Below are 25131 nucleotides of genomic sequence, written 5' to 3'. Positions count from 1 at the left end.
GCATCAGTTACATTAACTATGAAATCGTTTTTCCTGCAGGTTTTCTGGGAAAGAACTGCGAAGTCGACACAGATGCTTGTGCTCTGCCCAACAACACGTGTCCACCAAGGACTCAGTGTTTGGATCTCCCACGTGGTCTTGAATACACCTGCCGCATCCCCTGCCCTGAATATTTTCAAGTGGGTGAAAGCATCTTAATGGACTATTTGTCCTCATCTGCTATTTTGTATCCACACGTTAACTAGTCCTCTTTAGGCTCATACATGTTTAAAGAGCTCACAATCCTCTGTTTATTTCTCTTCAAGCTAATGTAGTCTCTACAACGTTATTACAATAGCACAGGAGGATAGCAAGAAAATTAATGAGGTAATTTTCTCACCTTCTTTAGTCAGAGGAGTTCACACACTCCTTGTTTTGTTGTATAAGAACACAGAACTCATATGACTCACCTGATGGTACATAATGGATGTATTTCAAACTTAATCAAAACATAATTGAATAGAAATAGAACATAAATCACCACTTTTCTCTGAAGTGTCACAATTAAGTAAACTCTGGCTTTGACAACTTATGTGAGAACATAGAGCATACAATATTAATTGTATCTTATTCATAAAATGTGGGATAATCCTTTGTTGTTACTCAGGGATGTACATAAGCATACTCTAAGTCCCACAGCAAATGTGGTAATCCATAAACACAACAATTAGCTGGTTTGGAAATTGTTCAGTTTTCTGGTTTTACCAGGGAAGAAAGTTGCAGTAAATTCTTGACTAATAAGGGAAGTCACTGCTCGTGCCCTTGTGACTTTCGAAATTTTGCTGCATGAAACATGCCTAAAGAAGCAGTACACAAATGTAATCAAGAAACAGATTCTGACCTTTAGCTGTCTCGTCATACAGAAACTGCTGAAGTATGCAGTATTCTCAGGATGCTGCATATTTAAATGATAAAGCACATTTTAATGTTCCCTTTATTTATTACTTTGAATGTGGTTGAACATTTTCAAGGTTTTTTAAACAGTCATGGTGGAAGAAGACAAAGCTGGAATTGTTTATCAGGTTGTTGTTTTTTTTCGACTTTGGCATGCATGAATGGGACAGCGCACTGAAAAGCCTCTGCCACCTGAAGCGGATGAGTGCTGCTTAAGATTTGCAATGTCTGTATTTTTGAATGTGCCTGGTTCTTTATGTGTGGATAAATCGGCCTTCTGCTTTTAAAAATAAAATAAAATATAGAAAAACAAAAGAAAAACAAGTGAAGCTGAGCAAAAAACTGCTTTAGATGACAGATGGAGATGATCACTCACTGTGGAGCAAGGCCTGTGTTGGCCCCTTTACAGAAATGCCACGATGTCTGCATGATACACCTTTCCACAAGCCAGCATTTCCTTTGTACCTTTGTTTCGCCTCCACTATATACATATATAGATCCCCTGCTGATTTTTCAAGTTTGCTCCCCCACAATGAAATTGGCTGTCTTTAGTTTTTATGGTAAATTAATTTTAACAGAGATAGACAGAATATCCCCCAAAAATCTGAATTAATAATGCAACAAATTATTTTCCATTTCCATTATTTTCCAACAGTAGTTATGTACAGTACACAAGTACTGGTTAGGCAGGCTTATCATTTTGCATTTTGTTGCAGAGAACTCTTGGGAGCTTTGCTCCTCAATGACCATTGATCTTGTCTCGTAAGACATGGTGTTGATGCAATTGTATGTGGAATACTGAGTGAATCTGGTATGAAACATGAATCAGTATTCATGAGTGTGTCATGTGGCTGTAATGATGCTCATTTTCAGGCGGTCAGGAACAAGGGATGGTTTGGAGGTTATATTGTAAAGTAATGCTTGTATTTTAGAGCAGAATGCCCTCATGCCAATATAAGATGTTACCATACAAGATGAAGTAATTTCACTTTTGCACATGAAGCAGCATTACGATGTGTGTCTCACTGACCTCTCCTCTTTCAACAGCCATGTGCAAACGGAGGAAGCTGTGTGCTGAATAATGCCAGTAGCTACACCTGTGTCTGTGCGCCTGGTTGGTCTGGTCCCAACTGTAGTATAAATGTCAATGATTGTGTTCTACATTGGTGTCAAAATGGAGCTACCTGCGTGGATGAGATTGATGGTTACAGGTGAGTATTGAAACCTTGACTACCTTAGGGCCATTCGGGCACCCGAATGTCAACGATTGCAAAAGCTGTGACATTTACTGCTTTCCTCCTTCAGGGCACAAGAAATTCCTTTTAATCTATACAGTATTAAGAAATTCTCTTTAATCTGTTGCTAGGTGCCTTTGTCCCAGAGGATACACAGGAGCACACTGTGAAGAGGACATTGATTACTGTGTTGGCCATCACTGCTCCAAACATGGCGTTTGCTTGGACCAGCAATATAACTTCACCTGCCGCTGCATGCTCGGATTTGAAGGGTCGCTCTGTGAACTGGAAACAAATGAGTGTAACAGCTTCCCCTGTGCAAGCGGGGCCACCTGTGTGGACCTAATCAGTGATTATCGGTGCCACTGTCCCCCAGGGTTTGAGGGTATGAGACCATCTGATGCAAATGAGAGTCTATTTAGAGCCTGTAGTGTGGCCAGCCAGAGGAATATCAGCTTTCAGAGCAGGATTAAGTCTTTAAATGTTGAGATGAGAGAAACAGAAATGCGAAGCATTAATCCAGTAAAGTTCTCACACTGGAATTTGCTATGTATGAGTGGTCGTGGCAGATATATACGTCACCAACTATAGATTACTGTACATTGAAATGACAGAGCTTCAAACATACACACGTCTATTTTAATTGTCCCTTTGTAAGTAATTTCACATAAGAACCAGATAAAAAAAATAACAATTTACTGAAGAATTATTTAATGTAAAAATCTATCAGGGAGAAAACTAAGGTGACAAATGCCTAGTACCTGTACCATGTTTAACAGATGTTTTAAATTCAGTTAGAGTTACCTTTTGCACATTTCTGTATCTTATTTTAAACATAGTGGTCCAATATTTTTCAAAAACTGTCTTTACTCTACTTTCAAAGTTACACCAAAATGAGCTGGAAATAAATGGTTAAAACTGGTTAGTTTAGCTCAGTGTGACTGTCAGCATTACCCACTGGTACATTCACCCATGACTGATGTGAACAGTGGTGCAGTAATGTGTAAGTAGGTGAATTAATTAATGCTGGCTGGCAATAGGGGCTGGCTCAGGATCATACCAGTCACAGAGTGAGTAGCAGAAAGTGTCTCTACCTCCAGCCCAAATATACTATACAAGTCAGCAGCTACCTTAATTATCTGAGGATCTTACAGTACATGATTAACAGAGTGCTTGCCCGGGTTTGGGGTCATGATGGCAAAAGTACAATTACCTTTGGTGCAGACAGTATTGCAGATTTGAGCAGCAGTGCGTACAGAAGTCAGGCTGTTAGTTATCTGAGCACTCAAGATCAGAAAACTATGAGGTCTGAAATATCGCCAGAGGCCAGGCCTAGCGGAGATTTAAACTTATCAGTGAAATTTTAAATCAATTCAACATCTAAGTCTTCTTGCCCAGGAGACACTGAAATTAAGCTTACACCATTTCTGCATATACAAACCACGCCATGCTGAACACATAATCATTCACTCCCATTTTGAGCCAGTAGCATCCGAGGAAATCAGCTGCCTCGTGAAATAAAGCCCACACTTTAATAAACCAGGTGCCACTCATTATTAAAGAAATAAACAAAACTTCCAATAATTATTGAGTTTCCTCAGTGGCAGCTAGATTCATTAGTCTAAACATTGTACATGTATTCTCCTTGGCATTATGATGAGTTTGTTTGTCTCTCTCTGCATCCTGCAGGACGGACCTGCTCTGAGAATGTAAATGATTGTTGGTCGCAGCCTTGTCTGAATGGAGGCTCGTGTATGGATCTGATAAATGACTACATTTGTCATTGTCCTCTTGGTAAGTACCAGCTACTTGTGTGTTATTGAGCATGTTTACAAAAATATCATGCTATTAATTTTCTGCATACTGTACCTTGGGAATACACGAGGAGTTTATTTTCATACATTTACATACAAACGTGTTTGTTGACTGGCACCATTTTTCACGTTTGGTTAAAGATGTACTCCCGAACACGTTCAAGACTGGAATTATAACTTACACTAAATGTTTAAAGGTTTGAACGGAAACTGGTGAAAATAAGCATCTCTACACAAAGCAATAGAAATAATAAGTCAATATGATGGGTAGAGGTTGAGAAATACTAAGGACCATCTCAATGTAGTTTTATATCTTCTTCTCAGGCTTTTCCCTGGAGGCTGATTTTAGGTCTTGTTAGTGAACTGGTCACAAGAGAGGCTTTGAAACCTCACTGATTGGCTGATTGTTAGTTGTTGTGAAATGATCAAATGCAAACATAGCAGACTTAACAGAATTCAACTCCCTCAATGTTGGATGTCGGTTCCAGTATCCAAGTGATACTGTTCAGATAATTAACTGATCACCTAGACATGCTTTATAATCAAAATCGACAAGGACATATCACTTTCTAAAATATGGGACCTTTAAAATCAACATTGGTAAACCTGCAAGGAAAACAACACTGTTTTCTGTCTTACTGAGCACTGATGCATGTAAACCTGACGTCCCCAATTAACTTAGATGCAGTTTGTATTATTGTCCCATAATCAAGTGACGGCCTGTTTTACAAATGTATATACACTTGTTCTTGAAAGAATCCATAATCAGTCCATAATAAGGAGGTGATGCATTCCTCAGTGTGCAGCTGATTTTACTATGCCCTCTGGTAATAACATACTTAATCACCACTTGATTGCACAAGTCAGAATGCTGCAGCCGGCCCACTTGGCATTACAAGTCCAATGTCACATTCAATTGTAAACAGCCACAATCCCCAAAACAGGATTTACTCACAAATATTTGAAAAATAAAATCCACAAAACCCAGGTGTTGACAGGACACAAAATACACTCTGGCACTGGGCAACGAGTCAGTTTTGGTGAATTATTTTCTTAATATATTTCACAAAGGCAGAAGAATGACACAGGTAATTCTGGGTGTTTTACCTTTGTTTTTGTCCTGAAAGTCTGCTCTTCTGCCTAAGTTCGACTTTAATGTACTGAAACAATATCACAGTGTTTTGTTGTGACTGTGCATCATGCGTAGGCTCTCTGTTTTGCTCCTCAGCCAAGCACGCCTCTGTTTTACAGCACAATAAATCAACACAAATGTGGGTGAAGTCTTGAAAACATTCGCTGCCTGGAAACATGTACAGCACCTGTTACATGCTTTGTTTTTATGACATTACCGACACAGCAAATGCATCACTGAAAAAATAACCAGCTCTTACTATTTCCCCTGCATTTTGCTTAAATTAGATTAGGGCTAAAACAGACCACCTGTGTGTCAGTGAATCTTCCATTACTGTTGTAATTTCATTGACAGATTTATAGACAGGTGTTTTTGATGACTTTATTATTTTAGAAATCCAATTAGATAAATGGTCTGTCAGGTTTGTTTGCTTCCCCTGACAAAGAGCACACACACAAAAAGGCAAACAAAATAAATAAAAGAAAACTTGATAAGAATCAGAAAAGCCATCACTATTTTCCATCCATGCATCCAGATTTATGTGTTATCCAATTTTGCAGTAAAACTCTGCAGTAGGATGCTTAAGTCAAGGTTGCCAAGGTTGTTTAATCTGCATCACAACAACACACAGTGATTGACATTATTGTGCTGATTAGTTGATGGCAGCCATGGCTTTTGTAGGGTGTCTAAATCCTGTCACGACTGTGTCAGGCTTGTTGCCACGATGTTAGTACCATTTAAATTCATAAAGCTGTCGTTTTTTTGTTGTTGTTTTTATATAATTGTGGAGCAAAATCAGTAAGTGTGACATTTCCTTAAGCCCACAGCTACAAGATGTTAGGAACCGACATCAGGCAAATGTTTGAAGCCTTTTGACTGGCTCATCCAAATCATTTGTGAACCAAACCTGTCCTTGTTGCTAGCTGGGCAGTGCGTCGGTCCGTAACACAAACACAAAAACCATCAGCCAAACTTTATACTCAATGATCTGGACATGACCACAAAGAACTGAGTTATATGCATTGAGGGATTTGTTTGCTTTGAGTTTGTCTTTGGTGTAGATTTGTATTTGTATTTATTTGTTTATTTAGATGGGACAGTGCACGTTGATGAACATACAATATGTAAATATGCTGGATTGTAGCAAAAATGCTAATTTCCATCCGTTGTCCCATTTACATAAAAACAGTTTAAAACAACACTACAATACATACAGTATAATTGAAAAGAAAAAAAGAATCAACAATGGGGAAGAAGAAGAAGACTAGACTAGAGGCTGGGTTTCTCAACAAGATACACAAAGATGTCCAGCCACTGGAGTGTTGGCCATTTAGTTGCATCAGTGACCCACGGACCTGACAGTGAACACGGTCAGGAAACCCTTACCCGTTGCTAATAGTTATCTTACTTATGAATGACAACCTGTTTTCTATTGACAAAGCGTTAAAGGCCTCTGAATGCTCCATCTTCCTCTGATTTTGCCGCTCTCACTACCAGCTTCCCTGTGTTGTTAACACCAGAGCAGCGGCCACTTTCTGCCGCCAGTGAAGCTCCGCCCACAGAATACATCACCACTGTTTACCAGCATAGAAATGGTCTATAGCAAGGATATGACAGAATTTAGTAATGGTTGTGAAACAGTTTAGCAGACATTGAAGTTGTAGAAAAATCTGCTTAGATGAAAACCCCTACAGTTGTGCACCTACTTTTCTTAAACCAAGCAACCCAGAGAGAGAAAAAGACCTGTTGTTGTGCTTCACAGAGGAGTATATAATGGCATTATTAGCTTCTGATCAGAACTGAAAACTAATCACCCCCTCCTTGACCTTTTCACATGACTTTTCACCAAATTCCACTGAATTCTGTTGGGTGTTTACCCGACTAACTACTATACAGACACAAGGCCAAAAGAACACAACCTCTTCAGTGGAGCTAATGAGCTACACTAGCCAATTTCAGGTTTCTTAATCGTACACAACCATAACGCTCCTTTGCCTTATTAACTCGACTTTGAAGGTAACATCTGAATTTGGTGATTTCGATCCAAGAACACGGATTTTAGTTTTTCAGCTCAGTGAAGCAGCCGAAGCCCTGTGAGCCATGGCTGATGAGAGATGATTAAATAAAACTGATGAGCAGCAACTCTTAGAACTGAGCGATAGTTACGACCCACGACTGTTATCATTAACCACTGAACATGAGTACATGAGAAAATTGCTGTGATGTGTTCAAGAAACGCTATAGTCTGACTTGTTCCTGTGGGGAAAGATAAAGAAAAGAAAAGTGAGTTCTACTTTGTGCCCGTCTTTATGCAGCAGAATTGGGGCTGAGCTGCTTGTCGCTGTCACACAGAATAGGGGAGTCCCATTTGGAGATGGTGACACTGTAAATGTGACATTCCTTCATGCAACATTAACCTCAGAGTGAATTGCATGCACAATTGGTTATTAAACACTTCTGAAACACTCTGTTGGAGGCAATAGCTGTCCATTAACTAGTCAGGGCAATATATAATATGATGGGAAAAGGGTAGTTGGAAGGTCATCAAACATCTAGACGGATGTGTTGGTGTAAAGCAACGCTGCAATAGATACAGGTTACATTATAGGAACAATGGAGACTACTAGCAGCTAAAACGTACTACAGTACGTGATCATATATACATGCTGTGTGCTGGACAGTATGTCCATGTCTTGATGGAGGGAATTAGCACTAGGAAGTGACTTTGAAATATTTCACTCATTTGCCTGTGAGTGAGTGAGACCTACTTTCCAGACACTGACTGCACACAGATTAATGCAATGTGGATGTGGGCTTTTTTCTTTTTTCTTTTTTAAAGTTCCCATGTGCAAAACATTTTGTTGTAGGCTATAACTTAATAAACTCTGACTCACTGCAAATGCAGTAATGATATACAAAATGTAAATGAACCTACATTACCTTATGGGCTCACACATGTGATACACAGCGATCTATAAGAGTTCTTCTTTTAAGTCATCTTTATTTGTACTAACACATGTATCAGTCACACCATCTGTGCTTTATTTACAACAATAGCTATTGACATGGGTATCTATCAGTGACATGCAGACGGGCTTTTGGCTGGGCAGATAAATGTGATATAGATCAGTTGGGTAGGGTGGGTCTCTGTCAATGATTCACTCAATTAGCATACTGCATAGCAGGTAGATTGCACAGGGAGAAATCAATACCCCCATTAATCTGCTAAAGCAAAGGTGTCTTTACCTAATAAAACGTAGGCCCGCATAAATGTGGTGTTACATGATGTGTCTTCCTGCTCTTCCTGCAGCTTTATGATTACGGCCCTTATGGCTGGTTTCCCCCAAGGTTGTGCTGTTTTTTCTTTCTTTTTTCATTGGAACTCAATTTTGTTTTTACAGGATTCAAGGGGAAAGATTGCTCCGTGGATATTGACCTCTGCTCATTTGGAATCTGCAGTGAACATACTGTAATGTGCACTGAGACCAAGGGTGGACAGAACGTGTCTTGCACATGTAAAAAAGGTGAGCAATGGGTCTTATATTTTTCATGCATGCACATTAACGGCTGGAAAACGAGCACATGCTGTACAAAGTGAGGCTCACTGTACTTCAGGAAGTATTTAACTAGTTGTAGGTCAAAAAGTAAATCAGCTTTTTCTATTTGTTTTCGTTTTAATTGCTCCTTATGTGCTACTTCAAGCACATACAGTACTGTAACACACAGTAATGTATCAAAAAAGAAGGAAAAACTAGTCCCAACAGTTGGACAGCGTACTGCAAGTTTAAGATTAAAGTTTAGATTAATGTGACAATTCTTGCGAAAGAAGAAAAATATTTTTGTGTCAGTCAAGGTCAAGTCTCACTGATTCCCCTCCATGAGGATGACAGTGTTATCACAGCAGTAGCTGCCAGCAGTGACAGGGACAACACGGGAGTAAGTGGAACAGGCTTGACCTGTTAGATACTCGGAGGCTCGCTGGGGGTAACGAGGCTTCAGAGTCGAGGCTGCGTGTGCAGTAAGTGACAGAGCATCACTCTGATAGCGGGTGCTGATACACAGGAAGTTGTGTAGCATATTCCTTGATGCGGTTAGGATACATGGTAATAAAGATATTTTACCTGTCAGACCAGTCAAAATTCAGTCCACACTACCCTACACCAGCTCCGCTATCTGTTTTCAAATGACTGGCTATTACAGAGAAGTTCATGTAACCCAATCAATAACCATAACTTCATTACTCCTGTTGCACTTTTGCTCGCCAGATGTCAAAGTGAAGGATTGTGAGTGATTTCTTATGTAAATGAAAGCAACCTGCGGCGAGCTTCTCCCCGCAGATCACTCCTCAAGGGCAAACTGTGAGGTGCTGTCTTGTCTAGATGTTTCAGGTCGACAGTCTTGGCATCCATATTATCTAATGCTTGCCAAGCTGATGTGCTGCAAAACATGTTACACAAACCCTCCCTCGACATACTGTATATCCCACGCTGTCAACTTTTTGACCTAGTATTTAGTACATACACTAAATCACATCCTTGAACTGAGGATGCTGGATGAACTGAGCAGAGGGTGTTATGGTTAATGTATGATTTGAGACACATAAGCATCAAATACAGTTCAGGCTTGTTACTAAAGTTCCTGGGGAAATTCCTCCCAGATTTCTAAGGTGATTAAAGTTTCCTAAAGAGCAGATTTTGCAAGGCGATAATTGTGTTTTTACAACCCCCAAAACAGTTTTTGACAGCAGTATCTTTTTGTTTTACATTAGCATTTATTTCAAAGGAGCAGCTTTGCAGTGCAAGACTTATTTTTGCCATAAATTTATTTGAGCTTCAGAAGCTCTTGTTTCATCAAACACCCCTTACTTGGCATGAGTTTTTCTCTTTTTTTTGTCATCTAGCAGGTTTTCGCAATGCAGCAGTTGTTTTTGTTTTTGTTGGTTTTTTTTGTATTGTTTTTTTTGTATAACACCACAGTTTTTTTGTTTTTTTTTGGAGGAAACCTGCTTATGCTGCAGTAAGAAGCTTCCACGACTTCTTTTTATATTCATTTTACATGCATCTATTTGTGAAGAGCATCTCAGCACCCATACGCTCCTGCTCAGTCCCTTGCTGTCTGTGTGAAGCGTTTGTGTTGTACACATTTCACAAATGTGTATGCTAGTTAAGTGAGAGGTTAACCCACATGCAGTCTGAGTAGCAGCAGCAATAATGTGGCTTAAACACTGACAGGTTTCTCCTCTTTAATGGTCTGTGCCGGTGTGTGAGTGTGCATGCAGGAGTGTTTACATGTGTGCACTGATGCATGTTATTTGTTTCATGTGGTTCCCTTTGTGTATAGATTGACTTTGATCTTAAAAATCACTGGATTTGGCTTCTTTAATGTAATAAATCAGAAGGGCAATGACTGGCTCTTATTAAACATGATTAAATGATCCAGTGAGCTGAGTCTGCATGTGCCCAGCAAGCTCTTTGAATCAATACAAGCTTTGAAAACCAGCTTTTGTTTGTGAAAACAAAGTCATGCTGATCCTAATTGGCTGAGGAGTGAAACGGGGCAAAAACTCTTAACTGTTTTTTTTTCTCCTTTTCTTTTTTGTTTTGACATGTGCTGCAGGGTTTGGAGGATCATTTTGTGAAGTAAATCTCAACGAGTGTGAGTCAGAACCATGCCAGAACGATGGTGTTTGTGTGGATGGCATTGACCTGTATCAGTGCTTCTGCTCAGAGGGTAAGTTGCAGTGTGACTACCTCAGATCCCACAGTAGTTGAGTTGATAATATTTTGTGGTTAATTCAGATCATTATTGATTTTTTTTTTTTTTGCAACTGTCTGGATTTGATCCCTGCCATTGTGACCTTGGTTTTAAATGGAAAAGCTTCTCAAACACCTTATTATGCCTGTGGATAAATTGCCAAACAGAGATGAAAAGACTTCCCACTACATCTACAGCTCAAATCAACAAGGATCTACCTTCCTCTATTTGGTGCCATTGTTTCACAACCATGAAAGAAAGAAACCCATCTTGCAAAGCCTTGTGAGAAACAAATGAATTCCGCTGCAACTCCTTAGTATTCAATACATGTCATGACACAACACAAATGAATCCTATATACACTTAATGATATGTATTTACTTCAACACACATCCCACTGTTAATTGAGAGTGTGCATCGGTTTCCATTTCTCCAATGAGACTGATATGTACTGTAGAGATGATCAACCTACTTTGTCTCAGGGCCTGTTTTCTAATTATGAGTTTGTTCCCTTTATCCAGTTTTACAGTGAGCCCCAAGCCCAGATTTACCATCAGCAACAAGGCCATCATTTTTATCCCTTGGAAACCGGAAAGAATATCTTTCCTCTCAGATCTTCATAATGATCAGTCATGTTTTTAATCATCTCAACAATTACAACAAAAATTTGATCTTTCTCAAACCAATTTCTTCAATATTATCCACTCAAGAGCTCATTAATGCAGAAAATGGATGTGAATCAGTCCTCCCCATACTCTGCTAAAGAAAAAAAAACTCCTTTTTATAATCAAAAAAAAAAAAAAAGACATACAATGTTATTAAATTATTATTTCCAGATGAAGAGACCACTCCCTGTGCATTTCATTCAGTACGGACGGTGTCTTATCTGCAGACTCAGTTTGGTTGAATATGTGCTGAACAAAAGAAGCAGATAACTGCCTTGATATAACTGAGTGGAGGTACAAGGACTCAGCAGGTTTGGCTGGAGAAGCTGGAGAAGATTCTTGGTCCTAATCTTCCTCTCTAATAAGATGCCAGCAAAAGGTTTATCTTGATATCTGTGCAGACATTTTTGTGTAGAAAGTTAAATTTCATCCCGACCACAAGCAGGATATTTAAGAGCAGGAACTAATCAGTGAAGTCAGTTGCTGTGGTGTTTGCAGAAATCGTCACTTGCATCATTAGAGTAAGAAGGAATACATCCCTGCTGTTTTTTTTTTCCTCCAATCATTTCTTGGTCCAGTTGACATCTTACCTGTTAGACATACCTCTGATTAAACCTTGATTGCGGGTGAAGTCTGTTATGCATTTTTAATGAAGTCAGGATAATTGTCAAATTTTATGACATGGAGAGAAGTGGAAATTGGTTCCATGGTCAGTTTGAGAAATGATGAGAATTTGACCTGCACCGATGGTGCTGATAGCCAAGCATTAGTCATGGGCCTCCTGTAGCTGCAGTGTGTGACAGTGCTAATGATAGTCATTTTGTAGCGTGACCATGCGATGGAATATATTTATGGGGAACTAAAATGTCAGAAATTGTCAGCGCTCGCTTTTACCTCATGAATTCAACCTTTCATGTTGAAAATATCAAATGTGCTGATACAACTAAAAATTAATCAGCACAAGAGAATATTAATCATCCAGACATAAAGTACAAATATGGAGAAATTAATCTTATATTTCTCGAATACACAGACACGGCTGCAGTCTGCTCTTCGTGGTACTGTATGCGCTTGTTTACTTGCAGTAAAAAGTCATGTGAAATTTCACAACAGCAAAACGTTGCTTTTGGCTCTAATTTGATACTAATTAGTATCTTTTCAAGCCATGTGTTTACTGACATTCACACTCCATCTCTGATGAGATTTACCCTTTTTTTCTCTCAATACCAGGGTTTGGGGGGGTGAACTGTGAAATCAACTATGATGAATGTGTCCATGGATATTGCGCCAATAATTCCACTTGTGTTGACCTGGTTGCAGACTATGAGTGCGTCTGTCCTTCGGGCTTTGCTGGTGAGTTATCTCTGTCATCGTTTTCATAGTTGGACTTTAATGAACACAGTGCAGATTGATGACTCTTCAGCAGTGATAACCATCAAAGTGTACCCATTGTCTAATGTTAGCACTCATTCACCAATTTCAGAGTGACTGCAGCTGACTGACTATAAAGATCTTTCTTTCTGCAATGTAGGTCGTAGTATTTATCCAAAGATGATATATTGGTTTAAAATATAATAAAGTGCTGTATATCTTTTATTAAATCCATCATAGAGAGATATATGATTCAAGTTGGCAAAATGCCAAGTTCTATATTAATAATAGGTGTTCATTGTTCCTCCATTTTTATATTTTAGTCTGGTATGAATGCAACCTTTATATAACCTCATCAGTTTTATTCATATTTTTTGGGCTGTGACACTACAAACAGATTAAAAATGAGACTTAATAAATGGTATCTGCCTTTAGCTGTAGGAAGAAGCTGTGATAGACACTGAAAATACAAAGATTCAGGTGTTGCACCGCATCATCATCATCCGTATCGGCTCCATTACCAAGCACAAGCATAACACATTGTGCTAGTCCATCATATTAATGGCAGTTGCTCTCTGCAGTCAAACTCATTTGCATGGGAGGTAATTGAGATGTGTCATTATGTTTGTGATGTGATGTTTTTGTTTCTTAGTTTACGTTAATCTCAATTAACACAATCAGGTTTAATTGACATTCTTTTTTTTTACCTTCCAGGTAAGAATTGCTCCTCAGTTGCGTCTGCATGTGCATCAGATGCCGCCTCCTGCAAAAATGGAGGAACCTGCTCCCGCAGCTTAGCCGGAGAAATACATTGTATTTGCCACCCAGGTATTAAAACTCATATTTATATAGTAGATAATATGTTCCTTCTGTAATTACTCCAGTAATTCCATCTAGAAGTGTGGACACAGTAGTGCAGTAGTACTTAGCTATGTCATCAGTGTAACCATGTGCTCCTGTTGGTTTTTTCTAAATCAATCCCTCTTGTGAATTCAGCCCTTAATGCATGTGAAAACATATTAGTGTTTTTCATTACTGTGGTATCACCAAAACAGCTTTTACCTCTAAGTGAATACCATTAGAAAGCTCATGTACAAATCCACAAATTAGTTACAATTGGTGAAAAATCCACACAGTGCAGTTTATTTTCTGTAGGTTGTGTACTGATGCTGAAATCCCTCCTTGGTTTTAGCGCTTTTGTACTCTGGCTGGATAAAATATGTAAATCAGCTGGGAGGAAAGACACTGGCAATGACAGCATTACGTGAAATCACAATCCATGATGTCTGCCAGACGTGGGAAGGCAGGAGGATACTGTACACAGCACAGCACATCAATCACTTCTTTGATCCCACCTCTTACAGGATACCATGGCAAAGACTGCTCCTCATCTGTGAACCAATGTGTGTCAAATCCTTGCGACCCTGAGGGGACTCTCCACTGTGAAGAGCTGGCAAATACTTATAGATGTGTGTGTCAACATGGCTACACTGGGCCGCACTGCAAAACACCTATAAAGCACTGTGTCGATGGCCTGTGTCAACACGGTTCAGCGTGTGTGGATCTATCAAGAGGGTTCAAATGCAATTGTTTACCAGGTGGGTTCACCATTCAGCCAGGGCTTGTTTCCATCGAAGGCGATTCCTCAAATGAATCATGTAGGTAAGAGAAACTCACCCGGTTTGATGCTTTCACTTGTTCGGCTTCCTTCTCTGTGGGAGTCTAATCTCTTTGGCCTTAAGGAACAACACGTAACAGCCATATGAAATGTGTAAGTCAGTACTTCAGTTTGTGAGCTGACTTCAAAGCAGTGATGAATCTTGGGATGTCTGTTTGCCCACTTAGGAACCAGGAGTCCTTGGCATTTCATCAAAGAAATAATTTATTATCAAAGGAATATACTGCTGTTATATGGCTTTAAAGCCTAATTGTATATGGCACAGAAGGGTATGTAGCCTCTCTCATATTTCATTGCAGTAAGTCACAGGTTAGAACATATTTATTCAGTAACTGCCTAATTAGATGACGTTAATGGTTCATTCACGATAATGTGCATGTTAAAATGCTGTATATACCTGTGTAGTTTTTGCTTGTAATTACTAAACAACAGAGAAAATCATTGGAACTTAGTTCAACAATATTTCATGCTATAAATTCCAAATAACTAACATTTTATCCATAATTAGTAATTATGGATTACCATATTTAATAATTGGCTATGAAGTTACTCCTCAGCTTATGAAAAGTGTTCAGCAAGCAAGACATTGTCATTGTATAATATGTGCCATCATCAGATAAACAGAAGTATGAAAAAAAGAACGACAATTATAAAAAAAAAAGGCACCAATTTCAGTAATTGCACGTGGTAAACATTATGTAATTTAACAAAATACAAACTAAACTCTGTACAGTCAAATTAAGCGTCTGCTGTTGTTCATCTACTTTTGAGTTTTTGTTATGTTGAAGTTTAGCAAACATGCAGTAATTACAGTAATGCTTTGCTGTTATGTTTCTTTGTACCTGACCACTACCTGCTGCTCAACAGCGAAACTCAACAGAAACATGTATTGTGTTGACTTCATATCTGTGTGTGTGTGCGGGCATCCCTGTGCTCAAGATAAAAACACAACTGTGGCACATTAATCCCAAAAAATGTGTCACAGTTGTGTCATTTTAACTTCAGTCATTATTTTTGATTATATACAAGTGTCACATCTGAATAACCTTGTGTTTTTAAAGTAATACTGAAATCATTCCTGTTTGTTTGTAAAAATTTAAAGCAGCAATTATATTTTATTACAGTGATTGTACATTTTATCATTGAATTTTTATTAGTGTTAGAAAGAAAAAAAAATCTTCTTTACTGGGAAGAGTAATAAAAAGATAAAGCTGTTCTCTCTGTGCAGGTTTTAGAGGCCAGTTTTGTGAGATAAACATTGACGATTGTGAAGAACAGCCGTGTGGAGTCCTGAGTATTTGTAAAGACGCCGTGAATGGCTACAACTGCTTCTGTGCACCTGGATTTATTGGTAAGTGAAAGCTGTTTGATGTCGTTCTTTGTCAGTTAAAGTGACATTTTATTCATAGAAGCAATACGTCAACGTGCTGTGTGCCTTTAATACTTTCTCAGGAAGTAACTGTGAGATTGAAGTGAATGAATGTCTCAGCCAGCCTTGCCGGAATGGAGGCTCCTGTATTGATGAGCTCAACTCATTCAGCTGCCAGTGTCCTCCTGGAGTCGCAGGTATTTTATATGCATCTTACCGTGGCTGTGTTTGTTTGAACAACATTGCTGAGACAAACTGCAGTATGATGGATGATGGAGAGTTGCCAAGTTCAGCCCAACTCTTCATCCCAATGTCCTCTAAGTGGCAGGTTTGAAAACAGATCAAAACTAGATTTTGCTGCCGAGCTACACAATGGTTAGGCATACAAATAACTGAAGATGGAAATTCAATCATTAATTTGAATTTTGAGTGTAATAATACAGTACATATCAATAGTTTTCATGTAATGTGGTCTCACAAAACCTGACTCTTTAATGTAGAACTTTATATTTAGCATGAAACTTAATAATTGTGTCAGAAAATCGTTTTCAGAATAGCTAAGATAAATTCGACAACTCCTTATACAACATAATAAGAAATTAACTGTTTTTCATCCGGACACTGCACACTAGGTTTTTTTTTAATAACAACAGTGGTGCTACAGTACTTAGAATGCAGCATGCCACTGTGTCATGTATTTTAATCAGTGGTTGTGCTGCCAATGAAATTTTATAATTCCACCATAATGTCAACAAGATATATGGATGCACATTTGAGTGTGTTGAACTCTGTTCCGGCTGAGCACCAACTTTCAGTATGTAATTATGTGCTCATACAGGCTTTTAATCCTTAAGGTCATATGATATTCATATAGAGCAGCTGACCATCCATCTGTTATAAACGTATCTCCCTGTGCTCCAAGAATGTTCAGCCAAGCTGTGGTCAGCTCTCACTGGCTTGAAATGCATCTTCCAGAGTCTGCTTGGTGTTGCTCGTTTTCTGTTTCCATGCCAGTCGACTATACTGCACATAGACTATGATTGAGTCACACACCATGTCACAGAGAACTTGTCTGTAGTGCTACATGCATTATCACTAAATGCGATGTGGAATTATTTGAGGGATTTAAGTTAAACCTTTAAAGTCTTGCTTATTTATTAAACACAGATCAGTCTAAAACATAAGTGCATATCTTTTTTCATGCTTGGGGCTGGATCCAACTAGTGTTATTCACTATACATAATATTTATATTGCTTGTTCTATATCTCCATAAAATACAGGTGGTGTTGTAAATGTATTGGAGGGATCTTATCAATAATGGAAACTGCTTAAGGAGCAGTTACAAGGAGTCACAGAAATCTGATCAGATATATACATTTTTTTACATGAAGAGGAAAAGGCTGTTTCTGCTCAAAGTGTATGGCGGGTAATGCATTAAATCGTGAAAGCATGTTATTTTAGATACAGATTCAGGTTCTATGAATGGTTAACATCATAACCAGAAAATAATAAGCATACGTGTTGTTTTAGGAACAACATATCCGTCATTTGATTTTCTTCTCAAAATTCGTTATTGAAAACAGGTAGTTAATGATTTTTTTGATTTTCATTGTAAACACAAATTATATAAATTAGAATACAAAGTGTTTTTCTTTTTAAAGGTAGGATTAGAGATCCTATTCTGGAGCATTTTTTAATAAATTGTTTGAAATCCTCTTCACACTCCAATTGCAACCAATTTAATGCTTTTTCACAAAAATGAAAAAAGTCAGTCACCTGTGGGATGGACAGTCCTGTCCATCTTGAAAGCAACGTTCAAGATGATTGGATCGTGATGTGTCAATCAAACTGCCATTTCTGTCCCTCCCTCCTTTGCGTGTACCGCTCTTTGTGCACTAATTGCATGTGCGATCAGTCTTCAACGAGTCATGACACGGAAAAAACAATGGCAGTGATACAATGTAACTTATTTTATCACTGGTGTGGCATGTAGGTGTTTTCTTTCATGTGAATGAGCCATGAGAAAAAGCTGGTGGACAGTTAGTGATGCTGCGCAGTGACACGCGACAGTATCACAGAAAGCTGTGTCACTCACATTGGGATCACATTGGGTTGCAGTGCGAAGGTGATACCTTCGCGGCTTCATCTTGATGTGAGATTTTACCACCCCACAATGACGTAGTAGAAACATCATATGGAATAAGAGCAGGCTTATTTATATTTTTGATATTTCAGATACTTTTGGCAATTTTGGCAAGATTTGGGGTTTTACTTTTGGTTGAACCTATTTCATGTCGTGAGTTTAATGGGGCCAGAGCAGGGCTTATTCCTGCGGGAGCTTTAATGTCACCATATTTCTTGGCAATTAAATTACACATTAGTGTATGGATTATATGTGAAGGTCAGGGGATCACAAAGGCAGAAGAGGTAATCCTCTGGGGACCATGAATATCTAGAACAGCCATTAAATCTTAACATGCCGTGTGCAAAGTACTTGTCCAAGAGTTATTCTCTAGGAACCATGAATTTCCTTTGTAAATTTCATTGCAACCCAAAACATAGTCACAAAATGTATCTTCTTGGAATATGACTCTCCATTCGAAATATTTGCCAGATGACTGGCATCTATCATTTGGCATAAGATCAGTGAGCAACAGACCGACCAACCAATTGACAAATCAAATTATTTTCTTGTGGCTCTTGTGGCAGAAGACATGTAAAATGTAGATGAAGTCGTCCTGAGAGGACCTAAACCCACGCTAAACTTCAAGCCACATGGGATGCGATTAGGCTATAAAACAAGCTCTATCCTTTATAGCGTGAGGAGAGCAGCACAAACAGTGCACTGTAATTATATGGAATGTTGCTATAATTCAAAGACCTCTTCTCACTTCTTGCATTTCACACTGTTACAGCCTCCTCCAGAGCTTAGAGACTGCAAATGTGTGAAATAGTCCAAAAAAATCTATCTTGCAGATTAGTTTGTATACAGCTAATCTGCTTTGTAGTTTAAGAAAAAGCAAATAAGAAGAGAATCACAAAGAGAATAAACTATATACTGGGTCAACACAATTCACAATTAAAAAATAAATATATGTCAGCCACATAAAGTGTATTTGTCGGGACAGAAAGATGACAGCGTCATTATCTTGCTTTTCCAGAGAAACAGCACAGTTGTTGTTGTTAAAGCTTTGACATCTGGACTTTTAGACTCTCTTTATTGAATATTCAAAACAAAATATCAGTGTCAAATTAATTTTGGCTGTGTTGTGAAATGTGCATGTGAACAATACATTTCAATAACATTTTTGTGACAACTGTCTGAAACTCTGGAGCCAATGGATTCAAGTTGTCACCAGTGATCAGATTTCACATTCTACATGAAAAGGCTTGAAGTCAAATACAACATAAAGTTTACTAAGTTGAGTGGAAGTTGAAAACATCAAATCCAAATCAAAGCTACAATATGACACATAAATATAAGTATTTGTTCCCACTAACGTTTTTTTATTCTCATGTCATTACAGGGGAATACTGTGAAGTCAGCATGGATGAGTGCACATCTTCTCCCTGTCTGCACAAAGGCACATGTGTTGACCTTGCTCACGGCTATGGATGTGTCTGTGCGCCCGGCTTTACAGGTTAGTATGGGTGAGAAGAATATATGTATGTTTTTACATGAAAGTCTTGTACTGTATGAATACAGTATGAAGCCATGTGGATGAATACCTAGCTTTTGTATTGCATTCAATTGTGCACACAGCTGTATTTCTGATATATTCTATTCCAAACATCACTTCTCAAGAGGTTTAACAGTATATGCTTACATGTTAGTCATGGTAGCTCATGGTTTGTATGATGTTTATCATTGTTGCTTCTTTAGATTAGCATTTTAGCAGTATAACTTAGCAGTAGCTGCACCACATCACTGTAGCCTATCTACTGTATGGAGCTGCTCATTTGTCATTTCCATTAGGTGACAAATAACCTGACCTGCATTTGGAAAGAGATTGCTTTATTTGTGTACTAAGTCACCATTTAAAACAACACATTCAGATCAGTCACAGTGTTTATTCATAAATTAAGTATTGGCAGTTCAACAGGTACGTTTTGAAGTAAAATCAGTTGCCAGCAGCTCCTTGAAATAGTGTAGAGACAGAGGAGAGGTTTAATACTTTCACACTTTTTGATGTCTTGCAGAATAATTATATCCCCACATGTGGTGCTGCGAGGCCAGCTGTTTCAAGTACAAAGATGAATAATGACTTCATGTTAAAACAAAGATAATGCATTTCCACCCATAAAAGTCAAACACAGTAACAGATTTGAACTGTTTCCTAATAAGCGCTAATAATTCCCACTGTGCATGGTTCACAGTGCATTATACAGTAAACAGCAATACTGACTGCAGAGCTGAGGCTTGCGATCACAAAGGAGCTGCGTTCTCAGCTTCTGTTTATGTTTGAAAGTTTGTAGTTGTCTGCAGTGAAGTCAGCAAGCATGTTGTATGAACAAGAGCACAAGTTGGCGTCTATAAGATAGAAAAACCTTCTTTCCTGATTTAATTTACAACACCAAGAGTGCTCATTGATTAGCTCTTACCTGCCAAACATACATGTCAGTGACCTTTTGATGTGACATATTTATCAATCTGTGCTCTTTTCTGTCAAAGGTACAGAGTGTGAACTTGACATTGACGAGTGTGCTTCATCTCCCTGCAAGAATGGAGCCACTTGCATTGACCAGCCTGGTAATTACTTCTGCCAATGTGTGGCTCCATTTAAAGGTAATGAGCACTGAGGGAATGGGGACAAAAAGCAAAGTTAATTAACTTCACATGCTATTATTTTCACCTGTCTGAACTCACTTCACATGTCTGAACAAAATGAGTACATCTTCATTTACTACCTGTAGTTAAATAAGGAAAACTTGAGTAATTAGTGAGATGTAAACTGTGGTAGGGGCTTCTGCTACACAATTGACAACTTCCATCATTTAGTCAGAGAATAGAGCTATTGTCACTGTACGGCATTATCAATTTTACCAATCCCAGCTGACATAGGGACAAAGTCGGTCACAGGGCTCAAGATTATAATGTTTTATTTTCATGATTCTATTCTTCCCCTATCACGAATGAATATATATAGTATATATATATTTAGATGTATGATTCTATTTGCAACTGCAACTAATTTAAATGAGTGATTAAACATTTTGAATTGATATTTTAAATAACCAGATCCCTATGATAAATGATAAATAAATGTTGTAATTTACAGCGAAATACAAGCTGTTTGTTATTATCATATCATAAATCTACTGTTAACTGTGCGTGTCAGAGTATACTGTAGACTCTTGCTCAAAGTCATTGCAAGACATTGTCAGCAGATATTGTATAATTCTAGTTGTGGGATTTCACAAGCGTACAAAGGGCTTTATAATTAATGAATGTGTAAAAACAGACAGACTTTTCTTAGACGCACTCATCCTAACAAATTGAGCAACCAGTCGAGAAAGACCTTGGTCAAAACCCAAGGACCACTCCACAGACAGATCTAATGAGCTCATTGGCTTGAGATCTTCCTGGAAGGACAACAGTCGGTGCAGCACTTCACAAATCTGGGCTTTACAGCAGCTTGTCCAGGAGGAAATGACTCCAGAAAATGTCACATGGAATTTATAAGAAGGTACTTCAAAGACATACTGACAGCGTAAGAAAGAAGATTCAGAGCTCCAATGAAAATGTCTTCAGCTGTAATTCAAAGGGATATAGAAAGTACAGCAGAAATTACACACAGTCAATTACCCATTGAACACTCTTTCTACTGTAAGGCATGGTATTGGCCACTTCATGATGTGGTAGCATTAAAATGCTATAAACAGAAAAAGTTGGATATAAAACCAAATACAAGAAAACTCCAGACATGACACTTTATGACATTTTCTGTTTTATTTTTCCAATATTAAAGCAACAGAGCACAGCCTCTCATAACTCTCGTAACTCATACGCATGCATACACATAATAACTTTTGTTTGCTTGTTTCAATACAAAAGAAAAGTAATGTTTAACCACAGCAATAAATAGATAAAGAATTAGTTTGTGTCCTAATTGGAACAAATTGGTTTGTAGCTGATGATTTCAACAAATCTGCATCTTACAGAAGCAGAAGCCTCAGTTGTTAACAATTTGTTTTTAGGGCCAATCAGCACCTCGACTATCGTCCTTGTTAAACCTCAGACATTTGAAAGGGAAAGCCTCAGAAACAAATTAAGCAAATTAATTTAATACACAAGCTTGCTACCACTCATCAAACTGGTATATGCTCATTGTTACTCAGTATATCCAATTGTAGACACAGAAAGAGGGACTTGGCAGTGAACACTTTGCTGTCTTACAGTCCTGGAGTTGGTGAGAGCTCCAAAAGCAGTTAATAGCTTTAGAGTGGGTTGTTGATTGTGGGATTGGCAGATCCGGCAACCTGTTCACACTTAGGAGATCCACTCGTGCTTCTTATACTGTACAATGACCAGTTAAGTCTGTACGTAGTATTTTGAAAGTGTCATTGAAAGTAGCTAATGCGGCGTCTAAGAAACTGTCAGTGATGGACTGTTCTGTTGTTCTCCGAGATGACAGGAAAAATATCTGCGTGAAAGTACCAAATTTAAAATATCTCCACCAGATTTCTATGTAGTAAGCTGACTTAGCCAGGTCTAAACTTTCTGAACCTGTCAGATTCTTAACTAACTCAGTTAGAAACAACCTGCTGGCTCAGCCAAAAGCCATAATGGGCCTGACATACAGTTTGATGGAACCATGCTGAACCCACTCCAGGCGAACGATTCCTCTAAAAAATAAGCCACTGATTTCACCAGGATGTTTTGGGATGATTTTTGCACAACATTGTCTGTTTATTGATTATTTGTTATCTCTCTACATGTTTCTTCTTGTGACTATTGCACAGAAATAATCAGGGCACACAACCATAGTGCCATGTCTGGTTTGTCTTGTTTTGCAACATTCATGATTCTGTGTTAATGTGCATTCACTATCTTAATCAACAGTTTGTACTCAAGCGTGCTCTTTCCTTCCTTCCCTTTGTTTGCATTTTATAACTTTTTCTTTGTGCTTGAGAGGAGTGATTGTCTCCAGCAGATGTTTGCTTTATGCATGACCTGAGCATAATGATGCCTGGCATTTTAATTTGTCTGTACAGTTTTGGCAGTTAAAACAAAGCGACTGACACAAAAATCTTAATAGTGCGAGTGGTAATTTTTCAGCAAGCACATAAGTAATGAAGCTGCCTGGTAGACAGCCACAGGTGTGCTTTTAAATCAGCACTGAACATTACTGCCAATCAGAACTGAAGATAAACTATTCTTTTGGAAATTGTTTTGTCACAAGCACAAAATTACTTTGTAATATTTGAGGCACCGTATAACATCATCAGACATTTCATTTTAAATGTTCACCCACTGAAATTAAAGAAGTAGCTATCTTGTGTGACTGTCCAGAAAAGTGCATATAAAACTGCATTTGATTTAATTTGCGTGAGGGGAAAAAGGAAAGGTTCTAAAAATTGATAGTATTTTAAATCTAATAAGTGACTCTGAATCAGTTTATGGTCGAACACTTGTGAGACATGTCCTGCCTGTCTTTTTGCAGGCTCTTTGTCTCTCTGTTCAGTGAGTGAGCTTCACATGGCACATGATCTATCGCAAGGGCGGGTTCAAGGAAATGTGCAATATGAGTTTAATCTTTAATATACCAAGGTCTACATTGTGTTTCTACACACTCTTGTCTGCCGGAAGGTCTTCACCTGTGTGTTTCCTCGACTCACTCCAGGTCATAATTGTGAGTTCCTGCCCTGTGAGGCCAGTAATCCCTGCGAGAACGGTGCAGTGTGTGTGGAGGAGTTGGATCAGGACCATTTCCCTCTAGGTTTCCGCTGTCACTGTCGCCGCGGCTTCACGGGCCCCCGCTGTGAAATCAATGTGGATGAGTGCAGCTCTAGCCCCTGTCTTCACGGCTTCTGCTATGATGGTATGAAACAACCTATCATGCCAGCACGCTTAATAGCAGACACTCAAAATGGAAGCACACACACACACACACACACCAGACACTCACACATACACACGCAGTGAGTATGTCAAATTTTGTCTCGCTCACTTACAGGCTGACAGGCAGTTTTCAATCGGGTCACCGTTGCAGCTAATTAGGGTGTTATGAGAGTGGAGTTATTCCATCTGATGTGAGGATCTAGGACATTACCTGCTGGAGCAGGCTTGATTAGTTTCTTAACACAACTGTAAAAGGGAATCAATTAAGCATCAATGTTGTGTTGTAATTTGAATAATGGATGATAAATGACAAAATTAATATAATCAAAGCTCAAGGAAGAATATTGTTTCTCTTTTTTTTCCTGTGGCTATCCAATAAGATTTCACCTCTATGTCTTCCATCTTTGACGTGACTTATTAAAAACCTCATTGATCATAATAACTCTCCTAAAATTGAGTATTTCTTATCATCCGTTAGTCAGTGATTGTAATATACAGTATATATTTAACTTTGTTACTTTTTAGATTTATTTTGAAGGACAATAACTAGAAACTGCACAAATTAAAGTGTTTTTTAAGCGCAGTCACTATGTACCAGTTGCACCGAGTCAAAGTAGATTATTCAGTAGAAAAATATTTGTGCTGCAGTGTTAACTTTCAGCCTTCACAGCATTTCTGAAATCCTGCCAATGTTGTTTCATCTGGCGTACGCCGGAACAAAACAGTGATGGCAGTGGATCACTATGTAAGAGTATCCCATCCTTCACTGTGCTACAGTAGACCTCGGCCAGCTGTCTTGACTAATCTTGAAAGCAGCCAGTTCGCCTTAGGTTAGTGAGGCAGGCTTCTAGGACCTATTGGCCAGTGCTCAGCAGCAGCCAGCCAGCCACCAGGGAAGGCACTGCATAGCCATAGTGGCTGAGATGAGTAATGCTGCTGCCACCCAGGACCTAAAGCATTTAATGAGAGTAATAGCAGCTACACGCACCAAGACAGAGTGACAGCATAGATTACGTGGTAAATCTTTGGGATAATGAAGAATCCTGGGACCCTGACTGGGGAAGTAATAAATTCACTCCTGTAAGAACTGCAATTACCTCTGTCACTAGCTGCCTGT

At 38.6% G+C, this 25131-nt stretch overlaps 1 protein-coding gene across 1 annotated transcript in view; it reads left to right on the top strand.

The window, feature by feature from the left end:
• Positions 1-25131, top strand: part of eys (eyes shut homolog) — a gene marked incomplete at both ends in the record, with an annotated part of 145668 nt that overhangs the window by 20437 nt on the left and 100100 nt on the right. The window contains 13 exons of the mRNA XM_083988625.1: positions 40-179; positions 1981-2144; positions 2300-2553; positions 3858-3962; positions 8516-8638; positions 10731-10844; positions 12764-12886; positions 13619-13732; positions 15811-15933; positions 16035-16148; positions 19480-19593; positions 20625-20738; positions 23797-23994. Of these exons, the coding sequence (XP_083844751.1) occupies positions 40-179; positions 1981-2144; positions 2300-2553; positions 3858-3962; positions 8516-8638; positions 10731-10844; positions 12764-12886; positions 13619-13732; positions 15811-15933; positions 16035-16148; positions 19480-19593; positions 20625-20738; positions 23797-23994 (1800 nt within the window). The remainder of the gene's footprint in view (positions 1-39; positions 180-1980; positions 2145-2299; positions 2554-3857; positions 3963-8515; positions 8639-10730; positions 10845-12763; positions 12887-13618; positions 13733-15810; positions 15934-16034; positions 16149-19479; positions 19594-20624; positions 20739-23796; positions 23995-25131) is intronic.

Source organism: Trachurus trachurus (genome assembly GCF_905171665.1).
Source record: "Trachurus trachurus genome assembly, chromosome: 15".
Taxonomy (NCBI): Eukaryota; Metazoa; Chordata; class Actinopteri; order Carangiformes; family Carangidae; genus Trachurus; species Trachurus trachurus.
The sequence above is the reverse complement of the archived record's forward strand: the minus strand, read 5'-3'. Positions and strand labels throughout refer to the sequence as shown.